This window comes from Plutella xylostella, chromosome 25, assembly GCF_932276165.1.
Source record: "Plutella xylostella chromosome 25, ilPluXylo3.1, whole genome shotgun sequence".
NCBI lineage: Eukaryota > Metazoa > Arthropoda > Insecta > Lepidoptera > Plutellidae > Plutella > Plutella xylostella.
The window spans coordinates 6,254,810-6,282,722 of NC_064005.1; the positions used below are offsets into that span (position 1 = coordinate 6,254,810).

The window sequence follows — 27,913 nt, forward strand, 5'->3', positions numbered from 1 at the left end:
GTTATTCTGAGGAGTATATTTAATAATCTGTGATGATTTGCTGTCATGTAAGAGAATGTCAACCAACCGTCAATGTCAATATCATATGGGTGGAGTTGTGTTCGAAGCGTTTCATATTGACATGACATAGATTATATGGACCAATTTAGTTCGCTCTCACCGGAACAGATAAGTTTGTGGCACTATACTGTCGTGTTTCTATTCACACATCTTATTCTGTGCACTGAACTCGCACTGACTGAATAATCTGATCAATCTGAATGAATAAAGAACATCAAAATATTGGGCAGTGCAGTGGTTTCCGAACGGACACAGCTGAAAAGTGAGTGAAGTGAATCAACGTTGAAATTATTATTTTCTTGTTAAACTCGAGCATGTTGTGTTTTTACACGTGACTTTCAGTTAAATAAAATATATTTCAAAATAGAACGAACAACTGAACTGAATAAATGTGAAAAAAAAGAGTATTTGTAAGAAGTAAAGTAAATTAACTAGACCACCACCAACAATATGTCTGGAAAGAAATGCAAACATTGTGGTTCTTCAGACATCGAAGTAGACCCCGCGCGGGGTGATGCGGTGTGCACCAACTGTGGTACCGTCCTTGAGGACAACATCATCGTCGCTGAGATAGAGTTTGCGGAAAACGCACATGGAGGTGCCTCTACCATCGGTCAGTTCGTCTCAGCTGACACTAAAGGTGGTGCCACTGGATTTGGAGGAGGTAACTGGTTTATTTTTCTACTTACCTAGTCCTATTTGTAGTAGTTGGTTGCTGTATAATTGAATATATATTCTAATATTTACCAAACTCAATTTATTTTACTTTTTCAGCATTTAATGCGGGTATTGGCCAAGAATCCAGAGAAGTGACTCTGAAGAAAGCGAGACATGGAATAACCGCCCTCTGCCAGCAGCTCCGGTTGAACCAGCAGTGCATTGACATAGCCTGTAACTTCTTCAAGATGGCTCTGTCCAGACACTTGACTAAAGGTCGGCCGGCCAGCCATATTCAAGCAGCCTGTGTCTACATCACATGCCGAACAGAAGGCACTGCGCGTATCCTTTTATAATAGTTATTGCTAAATTATTGTAATAATAATTTGTAATAATATACTATTTATCTTTTAAGATGCAATTTAGTAAGTACATTCTTTTCTCTGACTTTTTAAACCTTCCATGGCTTTAAACATTTTACAGTCATTACTCCATAGGACTATATTCTACCATATTGTTATTTAATTCATGAAACAGTTACTATCTGACAATATCTTGAAATATTTTGGTTTTCCAGTACATAGATACATTAAACCTAATTTCTTTGTTCTGATATCCTTAACAATGACAATACAGATTTACTTATTGATATAAGTGATGCACTTGGGATATGCTGTTATCAACTCGGCCGCACATACTTCAGATTGTCAAGAGCTCTGTGCATCAACATTCCTTCAATGGGTAAGTACCTAGTTATGAATAAAGTTTCTCCGCTTCTAGCCTTTCCATTCTGTCCCCTTTATACATAGATAAGTTATGGAATGTTTTTGCTCATAATTTGTTCTTTGACAGAGAGGGACAAAACAGTTCAATAGCAAAAACATTCTGTCGCTTTTCTATTAATAAGGAGGTGTGACTTTATAGTGAAATGCTATCAAGTTTGACTGAAAGAGACATTAAGTCGCGTGGTGCAGACCTACAGCTTGTACCATTGTATGAGAGAGAACTAATATTAATACTAGAAAAAGTATACTAGTAGGTATATGCCTATATATTTTTGGAATCTTCATGAAATTTGTACATACAAAGGTTTTGGAAGCAAAAATATAGGTGTAGTATATTTGATTTTAAATACAATATTTTAATGTCTATGGTTTTGGACATTAATTTAGGAACTATAGTAGGTAAGGAACATATGCTTCTTTAACGAGAAGGTAATAGGTATGTTTGTATTAGAATACAAAAATGGACTTCATAACTTCACTTGGATAGTCTGTATGTATTCACAAATATCAAAGATAGGTATATGCTGCTGATTCATTTTTTATAATCTTTGTTAGTAGATGAGCTTATAAGAACATCCATGTAGTGTTCTGGTCTGATAATATCTATAAGACAGCATGCTGCTTACAGCCAAGACAAAATATCAAAGCTAGTTTGGACTGACTGAATCGTATAAGTGTAAAACATGCAGTTATGAATGCATGGCAAGAAAAACAACTTTAACATAGAAGAAAAAATAAAACAAATAATTAAATACTATTCATATTTTATATTGCGAAGAACTTGTATTATGGATATACCTAAATGCTATGCCAATCTAGAGTTCTACAACATCCATATCACATTTTTAAGTACTTATCATCTATTTAACAATATACAAGAGAGAATTTTGCAGACTATTATAATTTTTCATGTAGTCGAGTATCTCCTGTTAGGATATAATGAGATTGCTACATTTTTACATTTATACAGAGTAAAAGTTTAGGGGCCGAGATCTCGGCTTTTGTCAGTCCTCATTTGTGGTTGAGCTGGATGTGGTAGTGACGGTGGGTCCGTAATAAATGAGCTCCGGAATCTGGCCTCCTTGCACCCCGGTCCCGTTGGTGCTCTCTGATGAGCAGTGGAACTGGAATGTCACCGTGCCCATGTACACTTCACTCAAACCTTCCTGTCCAAAGTAACTCAGTTCACTTCCATCCAGTATAGCAGAAGCAGTGTAGAAACATTCTGGCTCAATTTGAATTGGGTTTTCAAAATACACATGGAAAGTGTTGCTTGAGCCGTCTGAGAAGAATTTAGTATTGTTCTCGGCCAGAACGCGCCCCAGTCTCTTTAGTTCGATCTTGACGTTGTAATCGGCTGCTCCGTTGGATGAGCCATAAAGCCCAAATCCGACGACAAATATTCTTTTGTCGACGCAAAACTGTATGGAGTCGCAGCGGCCGCGGTAGCGCCACTGGTTGCTGCGGTACGCGCACGACTGGAACCGGTGGCAGATCTGAAAGTAAACATTTACAGACATTTACTTATCCGTCGTAAACTTAATATTACTCAGTGTTATAAACACACAAATGAAATATCAATATTTACCTGTGCTTTTAGTCCTGTCCTTATCTTAGTAGGATATGAGAGGTGAGGCTTGGTGGCCGCAGTGAAATGCAAAAATATATCAATCGTTTCTTGCGGCGTCAATATACCGAGCTGCGCCGCGCTGTTGGCAAATTCCTCCAGCGACATGGTCGGGAACCTGATCAGGTAGATGGTTCGGCCGAGCACGGCTCGCCTGTTCTGAGGAGTGGGGTCCACGTCGCGGCGCCCGCACTCCGCCTGCGCCCACGCCAGCGCCGCCTCGAACAGGGCTATCTCCTTGCAGTTGAGCGTCTCCCGCGCCAGCACCGACTCCAGCGTCGACACGTCGATGTCCACGAACCCCTCCGACGTCAGCGCCATCTCGGCCTACAATACAAATTGGAGATTTCAAAGGGGCTCATACGAAATAAAAGACTGCAATACAATTTGTAAACATTTATTCAGATCTATAAAGTCAATACAGTACAAAGTGCCAACTTAAATACTTGACTTCAGTATGTGAATTTACAAACATAATTATGAGTACAAACTGTATTGCAGTAAAACTTAAGACTAGGAATATAAATTTATATATAAAATTGAGTGGATCGGAATGTTTAGAGAGACTTTTATACTTATACAAGTTAACTAAACCTAAATCACAACCAAGTTTCGGAATACAATTTTGTAAATCAATGGGGATTTAATACGACTATGACACTTATAAAATACATTTGATTTGTTTAGTTTCTAAGGTTGTGCAAATTTTCAATACTTTCGTTACATTCTGGACTAGATAAATTGTTATGGGAAGACTCTGACAACTCAATAAGGAGACTGTCGTAGGATGAAGACTGTTGAAGGCGCATAGCAGCGAGGTTCTCAGTCGACTCACATACCTGTGCATCTATCACTTCCCAGCACCGCTGGAGTAGTTCCGGCTCCTCAAATAGCCGAGACTGGCTGAGGAGCAGGCAGGCGTTTTTTGCAGTAAGACTAGTTTCAAGGAAGTTGACACATGCTCTTGCTAAATGTGGGACTATGTACTTCTTCGCGACATATAGAGTTGAAAGCACCGTGTCAGCCTCGAGCTGAATTTCGTCACAATATAAATACCTGAAAATTCAATTGAAACAGGTTAAGATCAAAATAATCTCTACAATAAAAAAATAAGTGCTCTGATTAAAGATTATAATCTGTTCAATTTTATAATATCATTTTTTACACACATCATACAAAAGTAATAATTGCAACATAAAATTTAGATTTTATTATTTCAAACAAAGTAAATACCAGTTTTACGAAATGATAATGTGTTTTTTGTTAGAACTATTCAGACCATTAGGTCTGGAATAAAAAATTCCATTCATTATCATACATTCACAACTCAACCCACCTAAATTAGAATTGAAATCAACTATTTGGTATTCTGATTCAAAGCAGTGAAAATAATAATGGCTGAAACTGAATTTATATTTGAAATTTGTATGCTTACTTGAGCAATGTGAGGAATGCTGATGGTTCCACATCGGGAACCTCAATCTCCTGCTTGCACTCTGCGAGGCCACCGAAGAACATGGCGTAGAACACAGAGCTGCCTGTAGCCAACACATATTTGTGTGCAGGAATTACTTGCGTGTGTCCTGAAAAGAAGACATGATATTGTTTTATGTTTATCAAGATAATAATAACAATGGTAACAACTAATAACTGCATGATATGTTAATCCATAGGAATAGCAAGCATTGTGTGTAAATATGCAATTTTATTATTGGCTATCTAAAATCCTTTGTTACATTTTCCTGCTGCACTTAGCATTTTATTGTAGCTGAGTCGAGATTTTAAAAGAAAATAAGTTTTTGTTGGTCAAGTAAATAATTTCCAACAAGTCATAAGACAAATAAATTACCTGGTTGACCAACAATGAATCTGATGTCTGCCATGAGCTGGTTGTTGAACATGGCTGCATTCCTCTCGCGGATGGTGGGCTTGGTGGCCTGCCAGTTGGGGTCGAGGGTGGCTTGGCCCGGGGGCGGCGGCGGTGACGCGGCGGGCGGGCCCGAGGCCGCGGAGCCGCAGGGGGACGGCGGGCCGCTGTAGCACACCTGCGTGCCCGTCTCGCGCTGCGACACCGTGTGCGGCGGCGACAGCGACAGCCCGCCACCATTATTGATGTTTTCCGCTGCGAAATTACACCACACCACATACGTAAGACAACGGAATAAGGTCAAACTAATTATAGGACCCCGGCCACATAATTTGAATAGCGCTTCGTGCGACAAACCCTCCAATTAATATTCTTACTGACCGGAGCATGACGCGAAAATACGTAGTGTTTTGAATAAATCAATAATAAATAACGCGAACTTCTCTCACCGTTCATCCAAGTATTCGTCTGGGTTACTGACATGCTCTCCTGCAAACGCTTTGGGTGCTTGGAAACGATTCTCGAACACAAATTCGACATATCTATCAGTCACGAAACTCGTTAATTTGAACTAACAATCTTCAAAACATTTAACAACAGGAATAAACACAACTCGCTGCTTTGACGTCAGCCATTTTGAATTTCTAAATGTCAATCGATTTTGACCAAAGAGCACAAAGTAAAAGTCAAGAATGGGGATGCCAGATGAATATTGTGAAAAAACAACCTTACAACTTGCAACAAGGTAGAAAACTGACTGCATTTATTACAGATTTTCCTCGTTACACATAATTGTTACATCAATCATTAATCATTTAAGTACATGTCTGTGTTATAAATAAAGTTGAATACCTTGTAATGACGGGCGCTGCCGTACCCTTCCACCGCGGTGCGTGTTCTCTTGACAATTTAGTTCCGCGAACCTTCCATCTTGGTCGATCAGGTTTTCAAAGAAATCTACGCTGCTATTCATCGAGGACTTTTCTTGTATTTTACATGCATACCAAACAAAACTGAAACAATAAACGTAGCACTTATTAGGTAACTGATAATCTAGCAGAGTTCCGCTAGTCTGGGGCAATGAAGTCCGACCCTTCGTAGGTAGAGACCGTCACGTCATAACAACGAACTGTGAACTATCAGAAAACTCCTCTCGATTAAGTACGATTGTACATGTCCTCTATTAAAACTATAAGTATCTCTACATCTATTGGACCTATACAGCATAGAACGGATAACTGCTAAAAAAACAGCAACTTAATATTTATTTAGATTGGCAACTCTTTAGCTAGACTAAAGTCATGTTGTATGTATTTGTTTGTTTTTCATCAAATAGGTACAGGGTGTTAAAAAAGTTCAAGCTGATGATGATGAATGGTGTTCCCCTCATCTGGCCTAATCTTTATTGCCCAAAACTCGTTTCGCATAACTCGTATGGTCTAAACTTTTTTGACCGAATCATCACTTTGCCAAGTTTTATATGGCATAGGACTCGTTTCGCCTAAAACTCGTTTAGTACAATCTTGAAACAACTAAATCTCTTTTGCACAAATTTATGTTCGTATAGGTATAATCTTGTTTCTCCTAATATTATCTTAAGTTAGTATGTAGTAAATGTACAAATTGTTGTATTTTTCTCCTACATCCCGAAAATCACGATATTGAATGATGAAAATATCGAAAGTGACCGTCATAATTATTACAAACATGGGTCGAAACCTAAAGATTGTTAAAGTGAACATGTGTTAGGTGCACATGTTCGTCCAAAGCAAAGCGGAGCGCAGCGAAGCGGAGCGGAGCGTCTCCCACATAGCGGAAACAATACAAGGCATCAGTTACCAGCGCTATGTAGGAAGACGCTTCGCCAAAGTTAGAGCCAAACGAATATTATTACTTTGTATAACCTATGCCATTATTAGGCTATTCAAGATTTGGCCATACCATTATTAGGCTAAACAAGATTATGCGAAATAACTTTTTACTAAACGATATTTATGCCATACGATTTTCGGCGAAACGAGACTGACCAAACGTTACTATGCAATACGAGATTAGGCAAACAAAGATTAGGCCAAAAAAGGTAGAACCTGATGAATGATTAGCCAGCTAGTTAGGTAGGTACTTATTACATTGTCATTCGCTGACTGCCCACTGCCAAGGGCGCGCGGGATGTATTATTCTATAAGGATCAGTTTCAGCAGGACGCTCATTTTGTGCACCTTGGGTACCGGTGTAGGTATGTAAGTACCTACCTAATGAATATTGTAAACATCAAAAAATTTAAATAATAGACCCCCATTTATATTATTTATTGAACGTAAATTGCTGCTGACAGTATAATTTGCGTAATGTAAATTGAAATAATAACGAAAATGCCATAAATATTAATTTTTGTGTTAATGGGTACATTGCACAGGCAAGCACCGTGACAACAACCAGTTTTAAAATGCATCTTAATATGTTTTGATTTTTTAAATCTGAAGTAAATACTTAAAATCACTTTTGATAGCTACGGTTTTAAGCGCAATACCTATATATTAAATCTTATACCTATCATCATAAAATAAGTTCGCTTTATACCGTATATCGTATAATATAATATACTTAGGTACTTACGTCTAATACGTTTTGCACCCTTATAATGCCATCACTATAAACAAATTTGGTAATTTTTTCTAATGTCGGTGTGTGTCGGTTGGACGCTTAAATAATGCATTTTTTTTGTGACTGTATTGAAATAACGGTGCGGTATGTATGGTCTACGTAGTACCTATGTGCGTTGCAACCATTACACTTTTCTCAATGGATAATCCCTTCACAAACACATTAACACAGTGACAAACCCTAGACCAGCCCTTATCACAAAATCACTAAGAAAATGATCAGAATACAGTTTTTTACGGACATACCTACCCCATTCTCACGAAATATCCTGCAAAGGCGATGCGAAGCTCAGAAATGCTACTAATTAATCATAAACAATTAAGTAATCGTTTTAATAAAATTGTGAAGGTATTTTATTAAGTCAAGTGATACGCACGTTATGAATATTATTCGATTTAGTCATGGTCATAAATATATTAATAGCGGTCGTAAGTGTGTACAATAAACTTCCGAACTGCCTACTTAATTATAATTTATAATATTTACAAAAACAAATGTCTCGGTAAACAGGAACCGAATTAAACCGGCTTTGGTGAGCGCTTATTATTTATATGTCGAATTTAATTCCAACTTATCGTTTTACTGGACTCCTGCGTGGTATCTTTGACCTCTTCCACTCATTCCTACACAACACACCTCCATCAAAACACACCCATCGAAACATCACACTGTAAACACTGCAGTAATACACACCGGTAGATTATGAACACCAAGTCAGCGTTTTTCAGCAGCCAATGCAACACGACCTTTCCAACGAACACTGTGAGGTGGCTGGGCACTTTGACAGCACCCTTCATTGCACCCCGCGGTCCCTCCTCATGGTACACTAGATCTAGACGCACTATAGTCTGACTAGAAGCTGCGCGCGCGCTCGTGCGGCGCTGGTCTGTCGCTGACTGGCACCGGCGCCTGCGCAAGGTCGGCCGCAACGCACCTGTCTCTGAATGAAATTGCCTTACTATTTATTATCACTATTGATTCCGAGTTCGGCACAACACTTCACACCGGCCGACTGTCTTGTTTATACTGATTGTAGATTACAGACGCTCCGGTAGATTCGCTTGTGCATCTATGAATGTGGCCATGAAGCCGCTTCCTAGCCGCTCGCTGTAGTTGCCACACCGCCGGTGATTTGTTAAGGTGTTATACTTACATTGTTATCCTGCGTTATCATTGCGATGGGTGACAAATCTGATCGTTTGTTTCACCTTGTGTCACGAGGTGAACGGTGAGATCTATGCGGTCGAAAGTCACGTCCGGTTTCTACAAAAATAGTATGATGTAAAGAGCACTTCATTACCTAATCTGTTATCTTTCTCTTGTATAGAAATGGCTTGGCTGGCGATTTGGATGTTTTTGGTTTTTACGGTAAGGATATTATGTAGGATATGACATGCTCGCATATAGGTCAATCCAATACAAGGAATCTTACAGCTGCTGTACATATCTCCAATTTCAAGCTGATAAACAAATAATATTATAGCAACAGAAACAACTCGTACTCTATGTACTGTACCTATAGTATAAAATATAAATAGTAACAAAAAAGAGGACACCAAAGAGTTACATTTACAACAGGGTAGTGTTCCCTGTACGAACAATTCACTGCTCTTGAACACCACTTACTTTACAATACAATACACTTAATTAGTATGTCATCAACGTACGCCGTATTGTTCGTAAGCAGATCGTCTGCAGTCAGATGGTATCACCGACTCATCGCCGGCCTGTGTTTAGCGCTCAATGTCGCACGGACGGAGGTCGAGAGAAAAACGGTTTTCCTTAGTTTTGGTGGTCCCGTTTTTGCATGTTTTCCGTCACCGAGTACCTATTTGATTCACACCATAGACTTAGTATACTGGAGTATATACTAAGTCTATATTCACACCGGCACTGATAATACAAGCACCGGTTAAACGTAGTAATTATGAGCGTTGTTGATTTTTTTCGGACATAGCCCAAGAGAGAACACTTTTTTTAAAATTTTGGAGTTTCCATACGCTGAAAGTTATAAATATGCTCACTGAACACACATGCCAATTACTATCCTATGAAAAGATAACTACATGATACAGGAATAACACATGTGTTATAAGTTAGGAACTGTTACTGTGTGAAAGTACATATATCTGAAATTTATATTCTCAAATCTACAATACAATACAATACAATAATCTTTATTTGCACACCATAAAAAAAACTTAAATCTAACTTAAATAACAGAGATGAACAAATGGCGGTCTTATCGCTAAAAGCGATCTCTTCCAGACAACCGTGGTAGTACGTTTACTTATTTTATGAAGTACCTGAAAAATAAGGTTTTAATGTCGACATGTTAAGACTCTACAAAGCATGTTTAGCAAAAATATTGCAATTGCTAGGTCATCATTTCCCTACAGACGTACTCAATACAAAACTCATGGCTTACTTGCTGACATTGAGGCAAAAACCAAACTACCTATTAACACCTTAACACTTTACGACATAACGAAGACTAATATTTTAAATACCTAGGTACTATAAGGTAGTAAAACGAGTACTTACTAGTGCATATTATTGATACAGGATGTTCCAAAAAGGTAAATAGTAAGTTGAAAGGGCTGGGGGTCACTCAGGGGATCATACTGTCTGGTCTACTACCCTCTCCACAACACCAAATGTTATCTAAAATGAGAATGCTATTAGGATTAAGTTCGCCTATGTAACCTGCGTGAAGTTAGCAGCCTAAAGTTAGCAGCCTATGAATATGCGACCAAATTAAGATGGTCACTTCACTCATCCTGTTCTTATTCAATTAAAACGTATGCAAAGGCTTACGTTGTGTATAGTAGTAGTACTATATGCTAATAAAAATTTAATACGAACCAATATTGTCAAAATTACCATAATTCTAACTTATTTCAATTAAAGTCAGCAGCCTAAATGGTCCATTTGTATGGAGGCACCTGGAAGTTGTCCAGATGCCAGCATCTCACCTAGTTTATTTTGTGTGTTTTTTCATAAGAAAAGGCTGACAGAAGTTTCATCTACATTGAAAGAGGATAACAGGGGTAACGGGACGAAAGAATGAAAAAAAAAGTTAGCAGCCTAAATGGTGACTTTGTATGGGGGCACCTGGAAGTCGTCCAGATGCCAGCATCTCACCTAGTTTATTTTGTGTATATTCCCATAAACAAAGGCTGACAGAAGTTTCATCAACATTGAAAGAGGATAGCAGGGGTAGCCGAGCCACTTTATGACTGATTTTGGTGGAAATACGTCATTTTGTATGGAGACACCTGGAAGTTGTCCAGATGCCAGCATCTCATCTAGTTTATTTTATGTGTTGTTGCATAAGAAAAGGCTGACAGAAGTTTCATCAACATTGAAAGAGGATAACAGGGATAACGGGACGAAAGAATGAAATAAAAGTTAGCAGCCTAAATGGTGAATTTGTATGGGGGCACCTGGAAGTCGTCCAGATGCCAGCATCTCACCTAGTTTATTTTGTGTATATTCCTAAAAACAAAGGCTGACAGAAGTTTCATCAACATTGAAAGAGGATAGCAGGGGTAGCCGGGCCACTTTATATCTGATTTTGGTGGAAAAACGTCATTTTGTATGGAGACACCTGGAAGTTGTCCAGATGCCAGCATCTCACCTAGTTTATTTTGTGTGTTGTTTCATAAGAAAAGGCTGACAGAAGTTTCATCAACATTGAAAGAGGATAACAGGGGTAACGGGACGAAAGAATGAAATAAAAAGTTAGCAGCCTAAATGGTGAATTTGTATGGGGGCACCTGGAAGTCGTCCAGATGCCAGCATCTCACCTAGTTTATTTTGTGTATATTCCCATAAACAAAGGCTGACAGAAGTTTCATCAACATTAAAAGAGGATAGCAGGGGTAGCCGAGCCACTTTATAACTGAATTTGGTGGAAAAACGACATTTTGTATGGAGACATTTGGAAGTTGTCCAGATGCCAGCATCTCATCTAGTTTATTTTGTGTGTTGTTGCATAAGAAAAGGCTGACAGAAGTTTCGTCAACATTGAAAGAGGATAGCAGGGGTAGCCGGGCCACTTTATAACTGATTTTGGTGGAAAAACGTCATTTTGTATGGAGACACCTGGAAGTTGTCCAGATGCCAGCATCTCACCTATTTTATTTTGTGTGTTGTTTCATAAGAAAAGGCTGACAGAAGTTTCATCAACATTGAAAGAGGATAACAGGGGTAACGGGACGAAAGAATGAAAAAAAAAGTTAGCAGCCTAAATGGTGACTTTGTATGGGGGCACCTGGAAGTCGTCCAGATGCCAGCATCTCACCTAGTTAATTTTGTGTATATTCCCATAAACAAAGGCTGACAGAAGTTTCATCAACATTGAAAGAGGATAGCAGGGGTAGCCGAGCCACTTTATGACTGATTTTGGTGGAAATACGTCATTTTGTATGGAGACACCTGGAAGTTGTCCAGATGCCAGCATCTCATCTAGTTTATTTTGTGTGTTGTTGCATAAGAAAAGGCTGACAGAAGTTTCATCAACATTGAAAGAGGATAACAGGGGCAACGGGAAGAAAGAATGAAATATAAAGTTAGCAGTTAACTTTTTATTTCATTCTTTCGTCCCGTTACGCCTTTTATCCTGTTTTAATATTAATGAAACTTCATTCAGCTATTACTCATAAGTCGATACACAAAATAAACTATAGGTGAGATGCTGGCATCTGGACAACTTCCAGGTGTCTCCATACAAAATGACGATCTTCCACCAAAATCAGTTCTAAAGTGGCCCGGCTACCCCTGCTATCCTCTTTCAATGTTGATGAAACTTCTGTCAGCCTTTTCTCATGAGTCAAAAAACAAAGTAAACTAGGTAAGATGCTGGCATCTGGACAACTTCCAGGTGCCCCCATACAAAGTCACCATTTAGGCTGCTAACTTTATATTTCATTCTTTCTTCCCGTTGCCCCTGTTATCCTCTTTCAATGTTGATGAAACTTCTGTCAGCCTTTTCTTATGCAACAACACACAAAATAAACTAGATGAGATGCTGGCATCTGGACAACTTCCAGGTGTCTCCATACAAAATGACGTATTTCCACCAAAATCACTTATAAAGTGGCCCGGCTACCCCTGCTATCCTCTTTCAATGTTGATGAAACTTCTGTCAGCCTTTGTTTAAGGGAATATACACAAAATAAACTAGGTGAGATGCTGGCATCTGGACGATTTCCAGGTGCCCCCATACAAATTCACCATTTAGGCTGCTAACTTTTCATTTCATTCTTTCTTCCCGTTGCTTCTGTTATCCTCTTTCAATGTTGATGAAACTTCTGTCAGCCTTTTTTTATGCAACAATACACAAAATAAACTAGGTGAGATGCTGGCATCTGGACAACTTCCAGGTGTCTCCATACAAAATGACGTATTTCCACCAAAATCAGTCATAAAGTGGCTCGGCTACCCCTGCTATCCTCTTTCAATGTTGATAAAACTTCTGTCAGCCTTTGTTTATGAGAATATTCACAAAATAAACTAGGTGAGATGCTGGCATCTGGACGACTTCCAGGTGCCCCCATACAAAGTCACCATTTAGGCTGCTAACTTTATATTTCATTCTTTCTTCCCGTTGCCCCTGTTATCCTCTTTCAATGTTGATGAAACTTCTGTCAGCCTTTTCTTATGCAACAACACACAAAATAAACTAGGTGAGATGCTGGCATCTGGACAACTTCCAGGTGTCTCCATACAAAATGACGTATTTCCACCAAAATCAGTCATAAAGTGGCTCGGCTACCCCTGCTATCCTCTTTCAATGTTGATGAAACTTCTGTCAGCCTTTGTTTATGGGAATATACACAAAATAAACTAGGTGAGATGCTGGCATCTGGACGACTTCCAGGTGCCCCCATACAAATTCACCATTTAGGCTGCTTACTTTTATTTCATTCTTTTGTCCCGTTACCCCTGTTATCCTCATTCAATGTTGATTAAACTTCTGTCAGCCTTTTCTTATGCAACAACACACAAAATAAACTAGGTGAGATGCTGGCATCTGGACAACTTACAGGTGTCTCCATACAAAATGTAGTTTTTCCAGCAAAATCAGTTATAAAGTGGCTCGGCTACCCCTGCTATCCTCTTTCAATGTTGATGAAACTTCTGTCAGCCTTTGTTTATGGGAATATACACAAAATAAACTAGGTGAGATGCTGGCATCTGGACGACTTCCAGGTGCCCCCATACAAATTCACCATTTAGGCTGCTAACTTTTTATTTCATTCTTTCGTCCCGTCACCCCTGTTATCCTCTTTCAATATTAATGAAACTTCTGTCAGCCTTTTCTTATGCAACAACACACAAAATAAACTAGATGAGATGCTGGCATCTGGACAACTTCCAGGTGTCTCCATACAAAATGACGTATTTCCACCAAAATCACTTATAAAGTGGCCCGGCTACCCCTGCTATCCTCTTTCAATGTTGATGAAACTTCTGTCAGCCTTTGTTTATAGGAATATTCACAAAATAAACTAGGTGAGATGCTGGCATCTGGACGACTTCCAGGTGCCCCCATACAAATTCACCATTTAGGCTGCTAACTTTTATTTCATTCTTTCGTCCCGTTACCCCTGTTATCCTCTTTCAATGTTGATTAAACTTCTGTCAGCCTTTTCTTATGAAACAACACACAAAATAAACTAGGTGAGATGCTGGTATCTGGACAACTTCCAGGTGCCTCCATACAAATGGACCATTTAGGCTGCTGACTTTAATTTAAATAAGTTAGAATTATGGTAATTTTGACAATATTGGTTCGTATTAAATTTTTATTAGCATATAGTACTTCTACTATACACAACGTAAGCCTTTGCATACGTTTTAATTGAATAAGAACAGGATGAGTGAAGTGACCATCTTAATTTGGTCGCATATTCATAGGCTGCTAACTTTAGGCTGCTAACTTCACGCAGGTGCCTATGTACACTGTAATTTAATGTGCAATATTGAATTTTATAATAATTTCTCTCTATGCTGTATATCTTTGTTGGTCACGAGACTTTTAACTTTGCGGAGCAGATATTTTTATCGCGAATTTCCATAAGTCGTAAATAGAAATAAAATTGTTCATTATCTCCCTCTAAGTCACCCTTTTTCGGTTTACTCTACCACTTTTGCACCACCCTGTATACGCACAAAGTAAATAAAGCGTGTCCAGCTAAATTTTTTTGTTGACGAGGTGATGTAAAGTCGGTAAACGGTACATTGTGAAAGGTTCAGTGATGCAATAGTTGTGCGTATCGGTAATTAATTCCCTCGGAAATCATACCTAAGCGTACATCAGGGAATTCCTACTGAAATAATCTAATCGAAATCTAATCATAATAAGACCCGTTTGTGTATACAGGGTGCAGCAAAAGAGGTGTACTGACCCGAAAGGGGTGAATCAGGGGGTCAATCTAAATATCTCTTGTAACACAACTATACAAAATTCGCGAAAAAAATATGTGGAGAAACATAAACTTTGATGGTCACGTGACTTTTTCAAAATAGAAGCAAACATTTTTAAGATTGAGTGGAATTTCGCTCCCTGTGAGGGGCCTAGGTCAAGCAGTGGACATTGCTGGCTGATGCTGATTACTTATTTTCCTTTTCTCACCATTAGGAGTTGCGTGATTAATTTAGATAACAGCACGTTTATTACCTGTAGCCCTGTAGCCAATGTTGGCACACAGTGACTCCACTCCAGTGTCACACAGCTAAAAACATGAACAATCTCCTTATTCTTTTCGCCATGTACCATGACTATGACTACTACGACCTACCTATCGCAATTAGTAAGTAGATAATTTTAAAGCCTTAAGTATGATGTCTAGTGTTTGTCCCCAGTTTGGGTTATGATAGCACTTGCTTATCGTTACCGTTGTTCTTGCGACGAGGTTTCTCTACTGTAACCTGTGTCCACTGTGTTACCTTCTTTAGAATACAAACACTATGTGATGCACGCAACCTTTTTCTGCAGTCAATTGTTTTGTCTGCATCAATAATATCGCCACTGCCATTGTTTAGCCTTAAAACTTAAATAAATCTGATAGGCTTTCTCATCATCGTTCCAAATTTAAAAGTATTTCTTTAAAATAATAAAAAATAAAATAATAATAATAATTTATTTCATAGTCAAACTTAAACTTAAGTACAAAAACCAAAGTTAACAAGCATAGATTTAGGCTGTAAACTATATGCATCAATAATGTGTCCCCTGATACTCAAACTAGGTAAAAACCTGTAAGATGAGGATCAGTGGTCACTCACCGATATAGTACACAAAAGTAGTTAATAACTTATCAAAATAACATTATTTAGTCATTAAAATCGGGAACCTTTTTAAAATGATCTTCTCTTCTTAGTTATCGAGGGTGGTTCACTTTTTACCATGTTCAGCCCGTAACCGTCCTCTGCTGGAGATAGGCCTTTTAGGTTATTTTATTTTAATATTTATAAGCAGGCATATCTTGTGACCTGACAATATTTTAGTTGTCTAATAGCAAAATTACTTCTGACCACTTCAGTCGACCGATACAAATATTGCGTAATCTCTAGTTTCGCTTTCTTCGCTCACAATCAGTTATACTAGCTGAGGTTTTTTATCGATAACTCATAATGGTACACAGCTTAGGTAATCTTGTTTATCGACCCGAATCGAACCAATATTGGATATACTTACCGAGTAAGTTAAGTTAAAGCGTGAAGATTGAGGTCTTCAACCTGTGTGTCCTGCCGGTGATGACGTATAGCGTGAACGTTGACCGGACTGGGCCACCTATTTACTACACTCAGCGTGCTATGGATAGAGCCGTGTTCCAGGTTCTTCTGAAGGATCGCATCAGAAATGGGGTCATTCGTAAGATAAAAAAGGCATTTAGTAAGTCTGCAAGCTGAAGTGGCTGTGGGCCGGCCATAACCATATACTGAAGAACCGTTAACGGTGGGGTAAACCAGTTCTTGGGTGGAGACGGACAAACAAGCGTAGCGTGGGACGCCGTTCGGCTCGCCGGACCGACAACCTACAGCAAGTAGCCGGTAGTAACTGGATGAGGGCAGAGGTCAGAGTGATATTTCCTGCAAGAAGCCTATGTGCAGAAGTGGATGTATGCGGGCCGATGATGATGATGACATTCACCTGGCCACAAACTAGATAGCAATGACATTTATTATTTATGCCTGTCCTCTGGAGATTTAAAGTTGAACTGCCGAGCTTGCAATACGTTTGTGACTCAGAGGTTCATATGTGGTTCATATAGTTGTTTACCGGCGTTGGTATTGGTTTGTAATTACGAATAATTAAATTTTGGGTAGTTTGTTGACATGCAACGTCTCTGCTGTGTTCATAAAAGAGATATAGGTAGGTACATACCTAATATAATGTATTAATGATACAATATACCTACCATGGTTACAATAGTCAGTCACAAATATTGATACTATGTGGTTTTCTTATTTGGTTTTTAAGGTTTATAAAAGCTTTAATTTAATTGTAAGACTCTTGGGGAATGTTGTTAACACTGACTTGTAAGATAAAGGTTTTAACAGCCTGTACTTACTATAATATAAAGATAGGAAACTGGTCTGAATTATTTGAAAAAAAAAATATACAAGCAGGCCGCACCCCCATCGTAGCGGGTAGTATAAATAAAACATATTTAGCCTGCACTTCTGAAATAGCCGATACCAGTTAAAAGTAAATCAAACAGGAAGAACAAGAAACCGACCTTCTTATGAGCCAAAAAAAGTATCGCGCATTAATATTTCAAACTAAACTGACCCTTGAGGCATCGCGATAAAGCCTATAGTGGTCAATTAGCAAACTCGTTCACCTTTGCGAAGTATCAACGTTTTATATTATTTAGCTTTGGACCCGTACTCCCACTTTATGATAATCGTGTTTCAAACTGCCGCCACGCCACGCCATCTCTAATGCAACACGTTTAGGTCGTTTGTCTTCGAAACCTTGATTCAACAAGCAGGAGTAGGACCCCAGCAGTGGGTATACTCTGACGGTCATGGCACTCAGGTTGATGACCGTTCGTGCAAGGCCGGGCCTCACTCTTGGCGTCGCTCGAAAATGTCCTTAAATAAATGCTGATCGATTTCTAACGGGTTTCTTTTTCCGCATCGCGAAACTAAAATATATCCGATTATTTAAACATTAGGCGTAATTAATTTGAATAACGGTCCACCTATTTCCGCGTATTAAAGATCACGAATATTTATAAGGATTTACCTAATGTAGTTATGTAGGCCAGCATCGTCCAAAGTCACGCTAGGAGTGACACCGACTTTCAGGTTTTTGAGGCAATCATGTATATATGTACCAGTCAACAGTAGCAGCAACCGGTTGTCTGGAATAGATCGCTATAAGCGATAAGACCACCTTGTGTATCCTAATTAAGTTGTACTGTAATTTTGTTATTATTCCTTGGTATAGGTTGGTAGGTACAAATAAATAGTACTCTATCGTTTACGGCGTTTATCGGCGGGTAATCGGCGGCGGAAATCCCTTTTGCTACCATCTGACCCGCATTCCTCACCATCAGACCCGATAGGTGCACATTCAAAATTTAACCTTACCCTGCTAGCTATTGAACCCCATCAGCTACCTTCTAACCCTTATTCTTCACCACCAGACCCGTGCCTCTACATCCTGCGGTTCGCGTCGCAGCTCCAGTTCGGGGAGCGCAAGCACGAGGTCAGCATGACGGCGCTGCGGCTCGTGCAGCGCATGAAGAGAGACTCCATCCACTCGGGGCGGCGGCCCTCGGGTCTGTGCGGCGCCGGTGAGTACCTACAATGAGTACAGTAGAGCAATCCGGAAAAAACGCAGCACATTCTATTCGATAGTCTATTCGAAAGTGCTGTCAACCTGTCAACAACAAAATGGCGGTGTATAGATTTGCGAAAGTTTGACAGAGCTATCATTCCATAGGTCATTGTCAGAATAATATTATGTAATCTGTGGTCATTCTTTTCGAAACTCATTCGAAAGGTAAAAAGTGTTCGAAAGTGATGTCAAGTTGACAATAGTCGCACTCGCATTCGATTCTATTCGTTAGCTCGAATTTTCATGATACGGGTACAGGAGGGTTACTGACGAAAACGAATGGGACCTGTCGTGCGATCAGCACGTTTAATACAATGGGATAAAGTTGTGGTCGTGGCTCGCCCTTAGGAACTCTCTAGGCCCTAGGAGGCCCTCGGAACTTAGTTTTTCGTCATATACAGGATTTCGGATTTACCTATAGGCCAAAAAGGCCAGTGCCTAGGGCGGCAGATTTAGAGGGGCGGCAAATTTAGCATTTTTTATTTTACAGATTTTTTAAATATAAATTTACGTGTACACAATCTGGTTCTACCTTTTTTGGCATAAGATTTTTTTGGCTAATCTCGTATTGCATAGTAACGTTTGGTCAAAGTCTCGTTACGCCGAAAATCGTATGGCATAAATCTCGTTTAGTAAAAAGTTATTTCGCATAACATTGTTTAGCCTAATAATGGTATGGCAAAATCTTGAATAGCCTAATAAATGCTATGGCATAGGTTTATACAAAGTAATAATATTCGTTTGGCTTTAACTTTGACGGAGCGTCTCCCTACATAGCGCAAACTGGTGCCTTGTATTGTTTCCGCTGTTTGGAAAACGCTCCGCTCCGCTTCGCTGCGCTCCGCTTTGGTTTTGATGAACATGTGCACCTAACACGCTCCTCCTCGCTTTGCTCGTCGTCGCACCTATTTTTAGGTTTCGATCTCATGGGGTTTGTAATAATTATATTGGTCGTTAACTTTCGATTTTTTGATCATACAATATCGTGATTTTCGCGATGTAGGAGAAAAATACCACAATTTGTACATTTACTACATACTTAATATATTATTTATTAAAATAACATTAGGAGAAACAAGATTATACATAGGTATAGACGAACATAAATTTGAGCAAACGAAACTTAGGTGTTTAAAGATTGTGCCTAAAGAGTTTTAGACGAAACGAGCCTTATGCCACATAAGTCTTGGCAAAGTGATGGTTCGGCCAAAAAAGTTTAGACCATACGAGTTATGCGAAATGAGTTTTGGTCAATAAAGATTATGCCAGATGAGCGGAACCCACACAATCTACATATAAATAAACGCACTGTCATATAATCAGTATGTACCTATATTCTTTGAATTTAGTGGCAACTGTGGCTGCTGAATCATGCTCAGAAGGGCTAGTACGGGGCGCATTTAAGTCGTGACAAAAGTTCTACGTCGTCGCGCTCGCTCTTGAGGCTGCGCGATGTGAGTGAGCGCGATGCATAACTTATGTCACGTCTTAAACTAGCCAAGATTGACGCTTTTTCATGCTGCTACAGGAATTTTTTGTAAACTCGACACAACGCTGGCTTAAATAAATGAGTGAAATCGGGAAAGGCAAAACCCGGAATAGAGTGAATTTGAGACGATGGTCAGCCAGAAAAGAAGCATGTAATAGTTAAAGAGATTCTTGGCATGCATATTCTTTGAAATCAATCAAATATGATATTACTAAAAAGCCTGTAACGCTACAAGAAGCGGCGGAAATACTTTCGAATTTGGAGAAACTGGAAACGGCTGTAATGGTAGTTATATGTGGATAATGTGGAATTTTGTCATATGTACTAAGTACATCAGTGATATTTTTGGACCAAACAGTCACTTGAGTCTACCAAGAATAAAAAAATGGTTTGATATTTTTGAAAGACCTGTACAATACCTTACACCAACGAAAAAAATCATCCCTTTACATGTACATATTTTACATGTATGGAAGGTAACATTTTTTTTTCATTAATTTATTTTACCAGTTTGTCGATGCCGTACATTTGTACAAGGTGGATCAAAAGAAGTCATTCTATCTTGATTGGCTCAATTTTTTTTCTAAATGAAAAACTTCGATTCTTTTTTTTTATTAACTATGTTTATTTAAACATTTAAAATTTTATTGGTAAAGTCTAGAAAATGATATTGGCCAAATGGGCGCCGTCACAATTGATTGCCCTACGGGCTCCTTTTGTGGCATTTCTCATCAATTCAGCGAGACCTTCGGGCGAGAGATTCTCGAATGTTGTCCTCAAGGGCTTCCAGAGACACGGGCTTATTCACATTAAAAAGGGTCTTGAAAAAACACCCACAAAAACTGTCTGAAACGGTTAAATCGGGCGATATATAAAACGAAAAAAAGGCGACCCGAAAACTGAATATACAAAAATATTTTGCGTTCTTGGGAAGTGTGGCTTCCATGGCTTGTCAACTTGTATTCTGCATTTGTCTAGTCCACCAATATCAAAACAAATTTTAAATTGGCGGCCATTTGTACAAATGAGAGCAATTTCCAATAGGGTGATTACTTTTGGCCCACCTTGTATATCTTTGCGAAATGTCAGCTTTGATATTTTTACCCGTTTCTGAGAAAAAGACAGCCGGACAACAAAGTGATACCTATAAGGGTTTCTTTTTTCCTTTTGAGGTACGGAACCTTAAATAAGATTTGATGAAACATTTGAAGTTGTTGACAGATAGACATAGAAATATCCACATCATTAAGTTCACAATCATACTAATAACGGGATTAAACTAACAAATTGAATTTCAGAAGTCAGTAGGGGCGGCAAAAATTGAATGGCCTACGGGCGGCAAATTTGTAAATCCGCCACTGGTCATATAGAGTAACCCCCAGGACCGGACCATATTTAGATTATGGGAAACCGATACTGCGCCGTCGCTAGCGGTCGTGAACTTGTCCTGTGAGCAGGAGTAAGGCATGCAGGGGGAGTATCCCGGTTCATAATGTGTAAGGGGGTTATTTTGTGAAAGAACATGGAAAGGAACATCGAAATCCAGATTCAACGACCCAACTATCGGATTTATTACCAAAAGCGGTCAAAAATTGCAACTTGCGTTAAAACACTAGCAAAACAGCAACGTCACGCCACGTTCGACGCGCTGTGTATCTCATATTCTATGGATTAACGTACCTATAACACCCGATGGCACGCTGGCGACGCATCACCGTCGCGTCGCCGTCACGCCCTTTAACTGACACCCATAAATCCAATAACCCTTTCACCCCCAGCGCTGCTCATAGCCGCCCGCCTCCACGACTTCTCCCGCACGCCCAACGACGTGGTCCGCATCGTCAAGGTGCACGAGTCCACGCTGCGCAAGCGGCTCCTAGAGTTCGGTGACACTCCCTCATCAGCGCTGACCCTTGACGAGTTCATGACGGTGGACCTGGAGGAGGAGCAGGACCCGCCAGCGTTCAGGGCCGCCAGGAAACGGGATAAGGAGCGGCTGCAGAAGGTTTGTGGGACTTGAGTTATGTTTGGCTACCGAAGAAAAAAATCTAGATAGATAGAAAGCTTAAATCCAAGCCCTTTGGCTAGGGAATTTTGTGTTAAATTTTTAACAGTAGGTAGAGTAAAAAATAGGTGTGTAACTAGGAAGACGTAGGTAAGTATCTTTATGCCAGTTAGATTCGGCATCCATTGTCGCACTACGTAAGTTCAATCCATTACTTTAAATGGAAAATAACAGTAGTGTTTGTAGTTGCAAAATTGGTTTTCTCATGTGTGAATTACCGACATAGGTATTTAAATCCAGACCGAGATAATATTTTAATTGGTATTTATAACCCTAACTAACTTTGCGGTTTCAAAAACAACATCAAAAAACTTTTAGCGATATCATCACCACAAATTCATAATTTAAGTGAATTTTACGTTTACATCGACATGGGAAGAATTTCAAGGCTTATTTGAATAGGAATGTTTTCACTCTACGCTCAATATGGAAGAGACGTGAGAAAATTATGTTGAAATATGAAATCGGCAAGATTTCATCTTTCTTTAGGTGTCAGAGCAATTATCAAATTGAATCATATTGTAAAGTAATAGTGGTTACGGTTTGCTAGTTAGTTTAACACCAGAATTAGGTAGGTACCTATAAAGGTTTGTTTTGTTTTTATATCTAGTTAATTGATAAAATGGGGATATTTTTCAGCTAATAGAAGAAGAGGATGGCGAGAAGGAGCTATCGGAGTTACAGAGAGAAATAGACTTACAATTAGAAAAAGACAACTCAAAAAGAAAGAGGGCCGCCAACCCGCCTCCTCCCCCTGTTAATTTAGGTAAGAGTTTTTAATTACCTAAGTATGTAAGTAATTAATATTAGGTTTAGGTCCAATATTAGGTATTTATAGATTATCATGAGTTAGAATATTTAATGATATAAGTAATCTAGGTACTTGTACTACCAACCTAAAATTGCTTTAGACTGTAGTAGTCTACTATATACGTACATATGTGTTTGTAGGCTGCATTGTCGGCCAAAGGTCTTGAATTCTATTGAACTGATTACTGATATATGAATGCATTGTTTTTATTCAAATTTTAACTTACGAAACTAGGTGATACTTAATTATATAACCCATATTAATGCTAACGCAATGATATGATGACTCAATAAAATATCGGTATTAAGGATCTTTCTCATTGGTGACGGATGACGAGCCGTCGCATACCGCATGCCGGGCCGCATCGCATCACATTTTACCTATACAAATGTATTATGAAAAGGCGCCGTACGGCACAGTTTGCTGATCCTTCTTCATAATTAAAATAATGTAAAATGTAAATGACGACCGAATGGCGTAGTGGTTAGTGACCCTGACTACTGAGCCGATGGTCCCGGGTTCGATTCCCGGCTGGGGCAGATATTTGTTTAAAACACAGATATTTGTTCTCGGGTCTTGGATGTGCCCGTAAAATGGCAATAGGCCCGCCCCCTATTACATTGGGACTAACATAACACTCTGGCGAAAAGTGGGTGCAGCAATGCACCTCTGCCTACCCCGCAAGGGAGTACATTAGTACAAGGCGTGAGTGCGTGTTTTGTAAAATGTATCAGAGCGATTACATTTTTGTTGTTCATTGTGTCAAATAAATGTTTTCTTTCTTTCAAAATGTATTAAATTCACTTTGCCTAATGTAAGACAAGTAGAGACATATTTGACATTGAATAACGATAAGCTAGAGTTAGTAAATGAAACGGTATTCCTGGGTATTACAATTGACTCAAAGTTGCAATGGGGACCCCATATTGAGAGGATAGCCGGTAGATTGAGTTCTGCAGCTTATGCGGTTAGAACCATTAGACAGTTAACAGATGTAGATACAGCCAGGCTTGTGTATTTTAGTTATTTTCATAGTGTTATGTCTTACGGAATTCTATTGTGGGGACGAGCGGCTGACATTAATCAAATCTTTGTTCTGCAAAAACGAGCAATTCGAGCCATATATGTATTAGGGTCTAGAATTTCATTAAGAGATACGTTTAAGGAAATAGGTATACTAACTGTTCCATGCCAATATATTTATGAAAATATTATGTATGTTCGTAAAAACTTAAATTCATTTAGTAAAGTAGGAGCCACTCACGGTATTGAGACCAGAAACAAAAATAAGTTGCTTTTCCCCACACTCAGACTTTCGAAAACAAACACATCATTCATGGGGAACTGTATACGCTTTTATAATAAATTATCAAATGAAGCAATAAACCTTACTGAGCAAAAATTTTAGAATTATGTTAAAGCTACATTATGTAGTAAAGCTTACTATAGTATAAATGATTATTTAAACGACAAAAACGCGTGGTCTTGTCCACCTCAGCTAAGGCTATTGAAAAAATGAAATGGATATAGGTACTTAAGTAAAATTGTAGGTACTAGATATAAGTAAAAATTGTAATAGATTATAAGGAAAAAGTTGAAAAGATGCTCGAGGAGTTTCTTTCGCCATTTCTTTCCTTCTCAATGACGGGGCCTTTGTGAAATGGTGGTAGATGACTATCGACAAATAATTGTAAAATTTTACGTCGATTAAACCATTTGAATTTGAATTTGAAATTTCTTTTATTTCTTTCTTTCTTTCTACATTGGGCCTAACTATGCGGTACACTTCTTCTATTGCTATCAAAATCATAACGCCATCTAGATATTATTCAGTTTTTTTTTAATCGAACAAGATTAAAATTTCCCACAACCTTAATCCTTCCAGATGCGAGTATAGAGGATGCGGAAGCGTCCAAGTTCGCCGCGGAGGACACTCTGAGCCTCATCGGCGAGATCGCCAAGCAGGCCGACCCGAGCCGCGACGCGCAGCTCAAGCAGGAGACCATGGAGAAGGGACTCGGTCAGTTAGACTAGTGAAGTTTTATTATACACTTGAGCCATAATAAACGTGCTAAGCACCTTGTGACACCTCTCACTTCCATTAAAGGTATTCGGTATCTTCGGTAGGCTGGCTGAGCTGAAATCAAGGGGATATGTACAAAGGTTCCACTCGAGAGAGCCACGTAAAGGAACTTTACCTCCTACCAGAATAGAATAGAATATCTTCGGTAGGTACACGAGAACGGTACAACACAAGTGTATGCGCGGTGTCTGTTAAGATTTTGAGATGGTTGGTACGTTTGTGATGGCTCAAGTATAGTGGAGCTTACCCTTACACCACAGTTAACTCAAAATATGATCAAAAATCCTCTTCCAACCAATATTATACATAAGTATTATCAATACGTATAATTATTGATGTCTAAATTCTATCTTCTATCACAATCTTCAGCCCTTAATCTCCCACTTCTGGACATCCTCCATCCTCTACTTATCCTATCACCAAAACTAAACCTATTTGACATAAAGTCTTACCATAACATTCCACAACTGCCCACAGCGCCAGACCTGCACGTAATAGGACTGGGGCCTTCAGAAGACAAGTCTCAAGACAAGTTCGTGAAGCCGGAACCCAAGCTGCAGTTCAGCAAGGACCTTCACAAGGACGAGGAGCTGGTGCTGAGTGAAAGAGACGAAGACTACGTTAGCTCGCTGATCATGAGCGAGACGGAAGCTGCACTGAAGACTAAGATGTGGAATAGGATTAATGCGGGATATTTGAAGGAGCAGAAAAGTAAGTTGGGAGCTTCATCTTGACTGTAACTTTATACTTACAAAATATAAGCCCCCCAATGGGATTAGAACTTTAGAACCAAGGCATTTATTCGGTAGTATTGTATATGTCTGTTATCTATACCACTTTACAATTCGTTGGTTATCGTGGCAAAGACCAAAATAGACTTACCTAATACATTTTATCTAAGCATTGGTTAGGTATTATACAACCTTTAACATCACACCTCTCTAACTCCAGTAAAAGAAGAGATACGCGCCCGCGAAAAAGAAGAAGGCAAAGACAAGACGAAGAAAGTGCGAGGTTCGTACAAGAAAAAGACGGCCATGAACGCAGCCACCGCCGGGGAGGCCATAGAGAAGATGCTGGCAGAGAAGAGGATTAGCAGCAAGATTAATTATGACATATTGAGGAGTCTGGACCAGCCGGGGACGCCGGCGGGCAGCACGGCGCCGGCGACGCCGCAGCCAGCGGTGGTTGAAGAGTAAGTTTGTTTCTGAATTGTTTATGAAAGATGGATAAGAAACAGTGATGTTGACACGGGGCTACCTGTTTCCTTCGCAGTGCGTGTCTTTGAACTTTGCTGGTAGTGCGAGCCATGATAATTCAATACTCTTGCTCTGGCTGTATGCTAAATGTCGCCCCTTCGGACGGACTTCGAGTTACACGTTTCTTATTTTTTAACTCAACATTTGAGGGCAGATCACGTATCATCAAACGAAAGCCGTTATCGTTATTTTACATAAATCTAGAATTTGGATCTGCTATAGAGTCTTCACAATAATCTCCTTCACCGCTAGTACACAGACCAATTACTATACAGGGTGTTACAAAATTGGTATACTAAGCCGAAACAACAGTTAATAAAAATACAGTTGTGTGCACCCTGCACACAACTTATGCCGGAGATAACGTTTTCGATGTTGAAATCAGGCGCACGATATTTTTATCGTCCCATAAAAAATTTAATCCATATTTTATTCTGTATCGTTTTTGACATATCCCAAATAAGCTAACATCTTATGCTAAACTTAATTTCTCCATCCCCAGTTCAAAACCGGCAACGCCATCGGAGCCGATAGTCCTAACCTCGCCAGTGGCCCGCAAGCGCAAGAAGAAGAACCCGCCGCCCGCCCTGTCGCTGGCGAGCCCCGCGCCCTCCACCCCCGCGCCCGCCACCCCCGCGCCGGCCACCCCCGCCCCCGCGACGCCTGCTGGCGCACTTACTGGTGAGTTATTTTGCCGTTAGTAGGGATAACCACAAACACCTTTGGACAGAACAGACAGTGAACAATGGGATTGCCAGAAATAATTCGAGTGCCTTGATAGGTACCTATATCCTATAGCTTTTTAATCCGACGAAGAGAAACACAAAGCCGGATATTCAGTGCTCTCGGCTCTGTGTACCTAGTGATTAAAACCTTACCCAATGAAACTATGGGATTATGTAAATCCCCCTTAATTCAAAACGAAGACTAAAGATAGTTCTGGTTTAAACTACTGACTTGTATTAAAACTCACGACCGGTTCTAAACCAGGACTATCTTTAGTCAACGTTTTATATTAAGGACGAATATGTGTCTATCAGTACTCATCATTCTCCCAACACCGTCTCACTGTCACCTGCCATCCTCAGACGCTGACGAGGATTACGAAGAAGACCTGGTGGAGACGACGGCCGCTGATGCCGAGGAGCTGTCTCTGGCCGCCATGCTGCAGAACGGACCCGAGGACGACTACGACTACGATTATGAGGAGTACTAGTTTACTATGTTATGTGACATGTAGATAATTTCGACTATATTGTAAGGGCGTATGTAGATAGATGGTTTAACGGAGGGTCGCTGTGGTGTAAATACAAAAACGAACTAACGAGATTTGTCACGCAAGCTATCGTTTATTCCTTCGTTCGTTTTGTATAGTGACCCCACTGGTTGGGCAGACATGTGAGACTGGCAGATTGACGCTGGTAGGAAGCTTTGCGCCCTGAGGACGTAGTCACCTATAACAGGTTATAGGGAGTGAACATTTGAATGTTCACTACTTTGCTCAGTTCTTATGACCTTTGGAAACTGCCAATCAATATAACTATAAATAAGTATTTATAGAAAGAAAAATAGTATAGGTAAAGAGCATGAAAGTAGAAAAAAATACATTTTTTTCTACTTCCATGGTAAAGAGTATTGCTTCGTTGAGCGAGTATCAATATTACAAAGAAAAAAATTAGCTCTCC

The 27,913-nt window shown here is 39.5% G+C and overlaps 2 protein-coding genes across 3 annotated transcripts; one reads left to right on the plus strand and one right to left on the minus strand.

Annotated features, from left to right (window-relative positions):
* The first annotated feature begins 191 nt into the window (after positions 1-191).
* On the plus strand, positions 192-27,695 carry LOC105380388 (transcription factor IIIB 90 kDa subunit). Its single transcript, XM_038107198.2, has 11 exons — positions 192-724; positions 835-1,059; positions 1,354-1,458; positions 18,328-18,477; positions 21,789-22,015; positions 22,715-22,841; positions 24,772-24,906; positions 25,447-25,680; positions 25,921-26,164; positions 26,731-26,909; positions 27,317-27,695. The coding sequence occupies exons 1-11, from the start codon at positions 511-513 to the stop codon at positions 27,442-27,444; spliced, it is 1,968 nt and encodes a 655-aa protein (XP_037963126.2). The 5' UTR covers positions 192-510; the 3' UTR covers positions 27,445-27,695.
* LOC105380387 (BTB/POZ domain-containing protein 6-B) lies at positions 2,250-8,688 on the minus strand. 2 transcript variants are annotated; one of them, XM_038107199.2, is made up of 7 exons: positions 8,354-8,688; positions 5,849-6,009; positions 4,979-5,251; positions 4,565-4,712; positions 3,969-4,185; positions 3,091-3,456; positions 2,250-2,998 (listed from the first exon to the last, which is right to left on the minus strand). In XM_038107199.2, exons 1-7 carry the CDS (start codon positions 8,455-8,457, stop codon positions 2,507-2,509), a joined length of 1,761 nt encoding a protein of 586 aa, XP_037963127.2. In that variant the 5' UTR covers positions 8,458-8,688; the 3' UTR covers positions 2,250-2,506. The 2 variants fall into 2 exon arrangements, with proteins under 2 accessions (XP_037963127.2, XP_048486147.1); XM_048630190.1 differs by lacking the exons at positions 5,849-6,009; positions 8,354-8,688 and adding an exon at positions 5,446-5,751.
* Positions 27,696-27,913: the final 218 nt, after the last annotated feature.

Coding starts and splice junctions, on each gene's coding strand:
- LOC105380388 (XM_038107198.2), top strand. CDS start 511: ATGTCTGGAAAGAAATGCAAACATTGTGGTTCTTCAGACATCGAAGTA. Junction 725..834: donor TGCCACTGGATTTGGAGGAG/GTAACTGGTTTA, acceptor TTACTTTTTCAG/CATTTAATGCGGGTATTGGC. Junction 1,060..1,353: donor CCGAACAGAAGGCACTGCGC/GTATCCTTTTAT, acceptor ATGACAATACAG/ATTTACTTATTGATATAAGT.
- LOC105380387 (XM_038107199.2), bottom strand. CDS start 8,457: ATGAAGGGTGCTGTCAAAGTGCCCAGCCACCTCACAGTGTTCGTTGGA. Junction 6,010..8,353: donor TTGGTGTTCATAATCTACCG/GTGTGTATTACT, acceptor TTATTGTTTCAG/TTTTGTTTGGTATGCATGTA. Junction 4,713..4,978: donor ATTCATTGTTGGTCAACCAG/GTAATTTATTTG, acceptor TCTTCTTTTCAG/GACACACGCAAGTAATTCCT.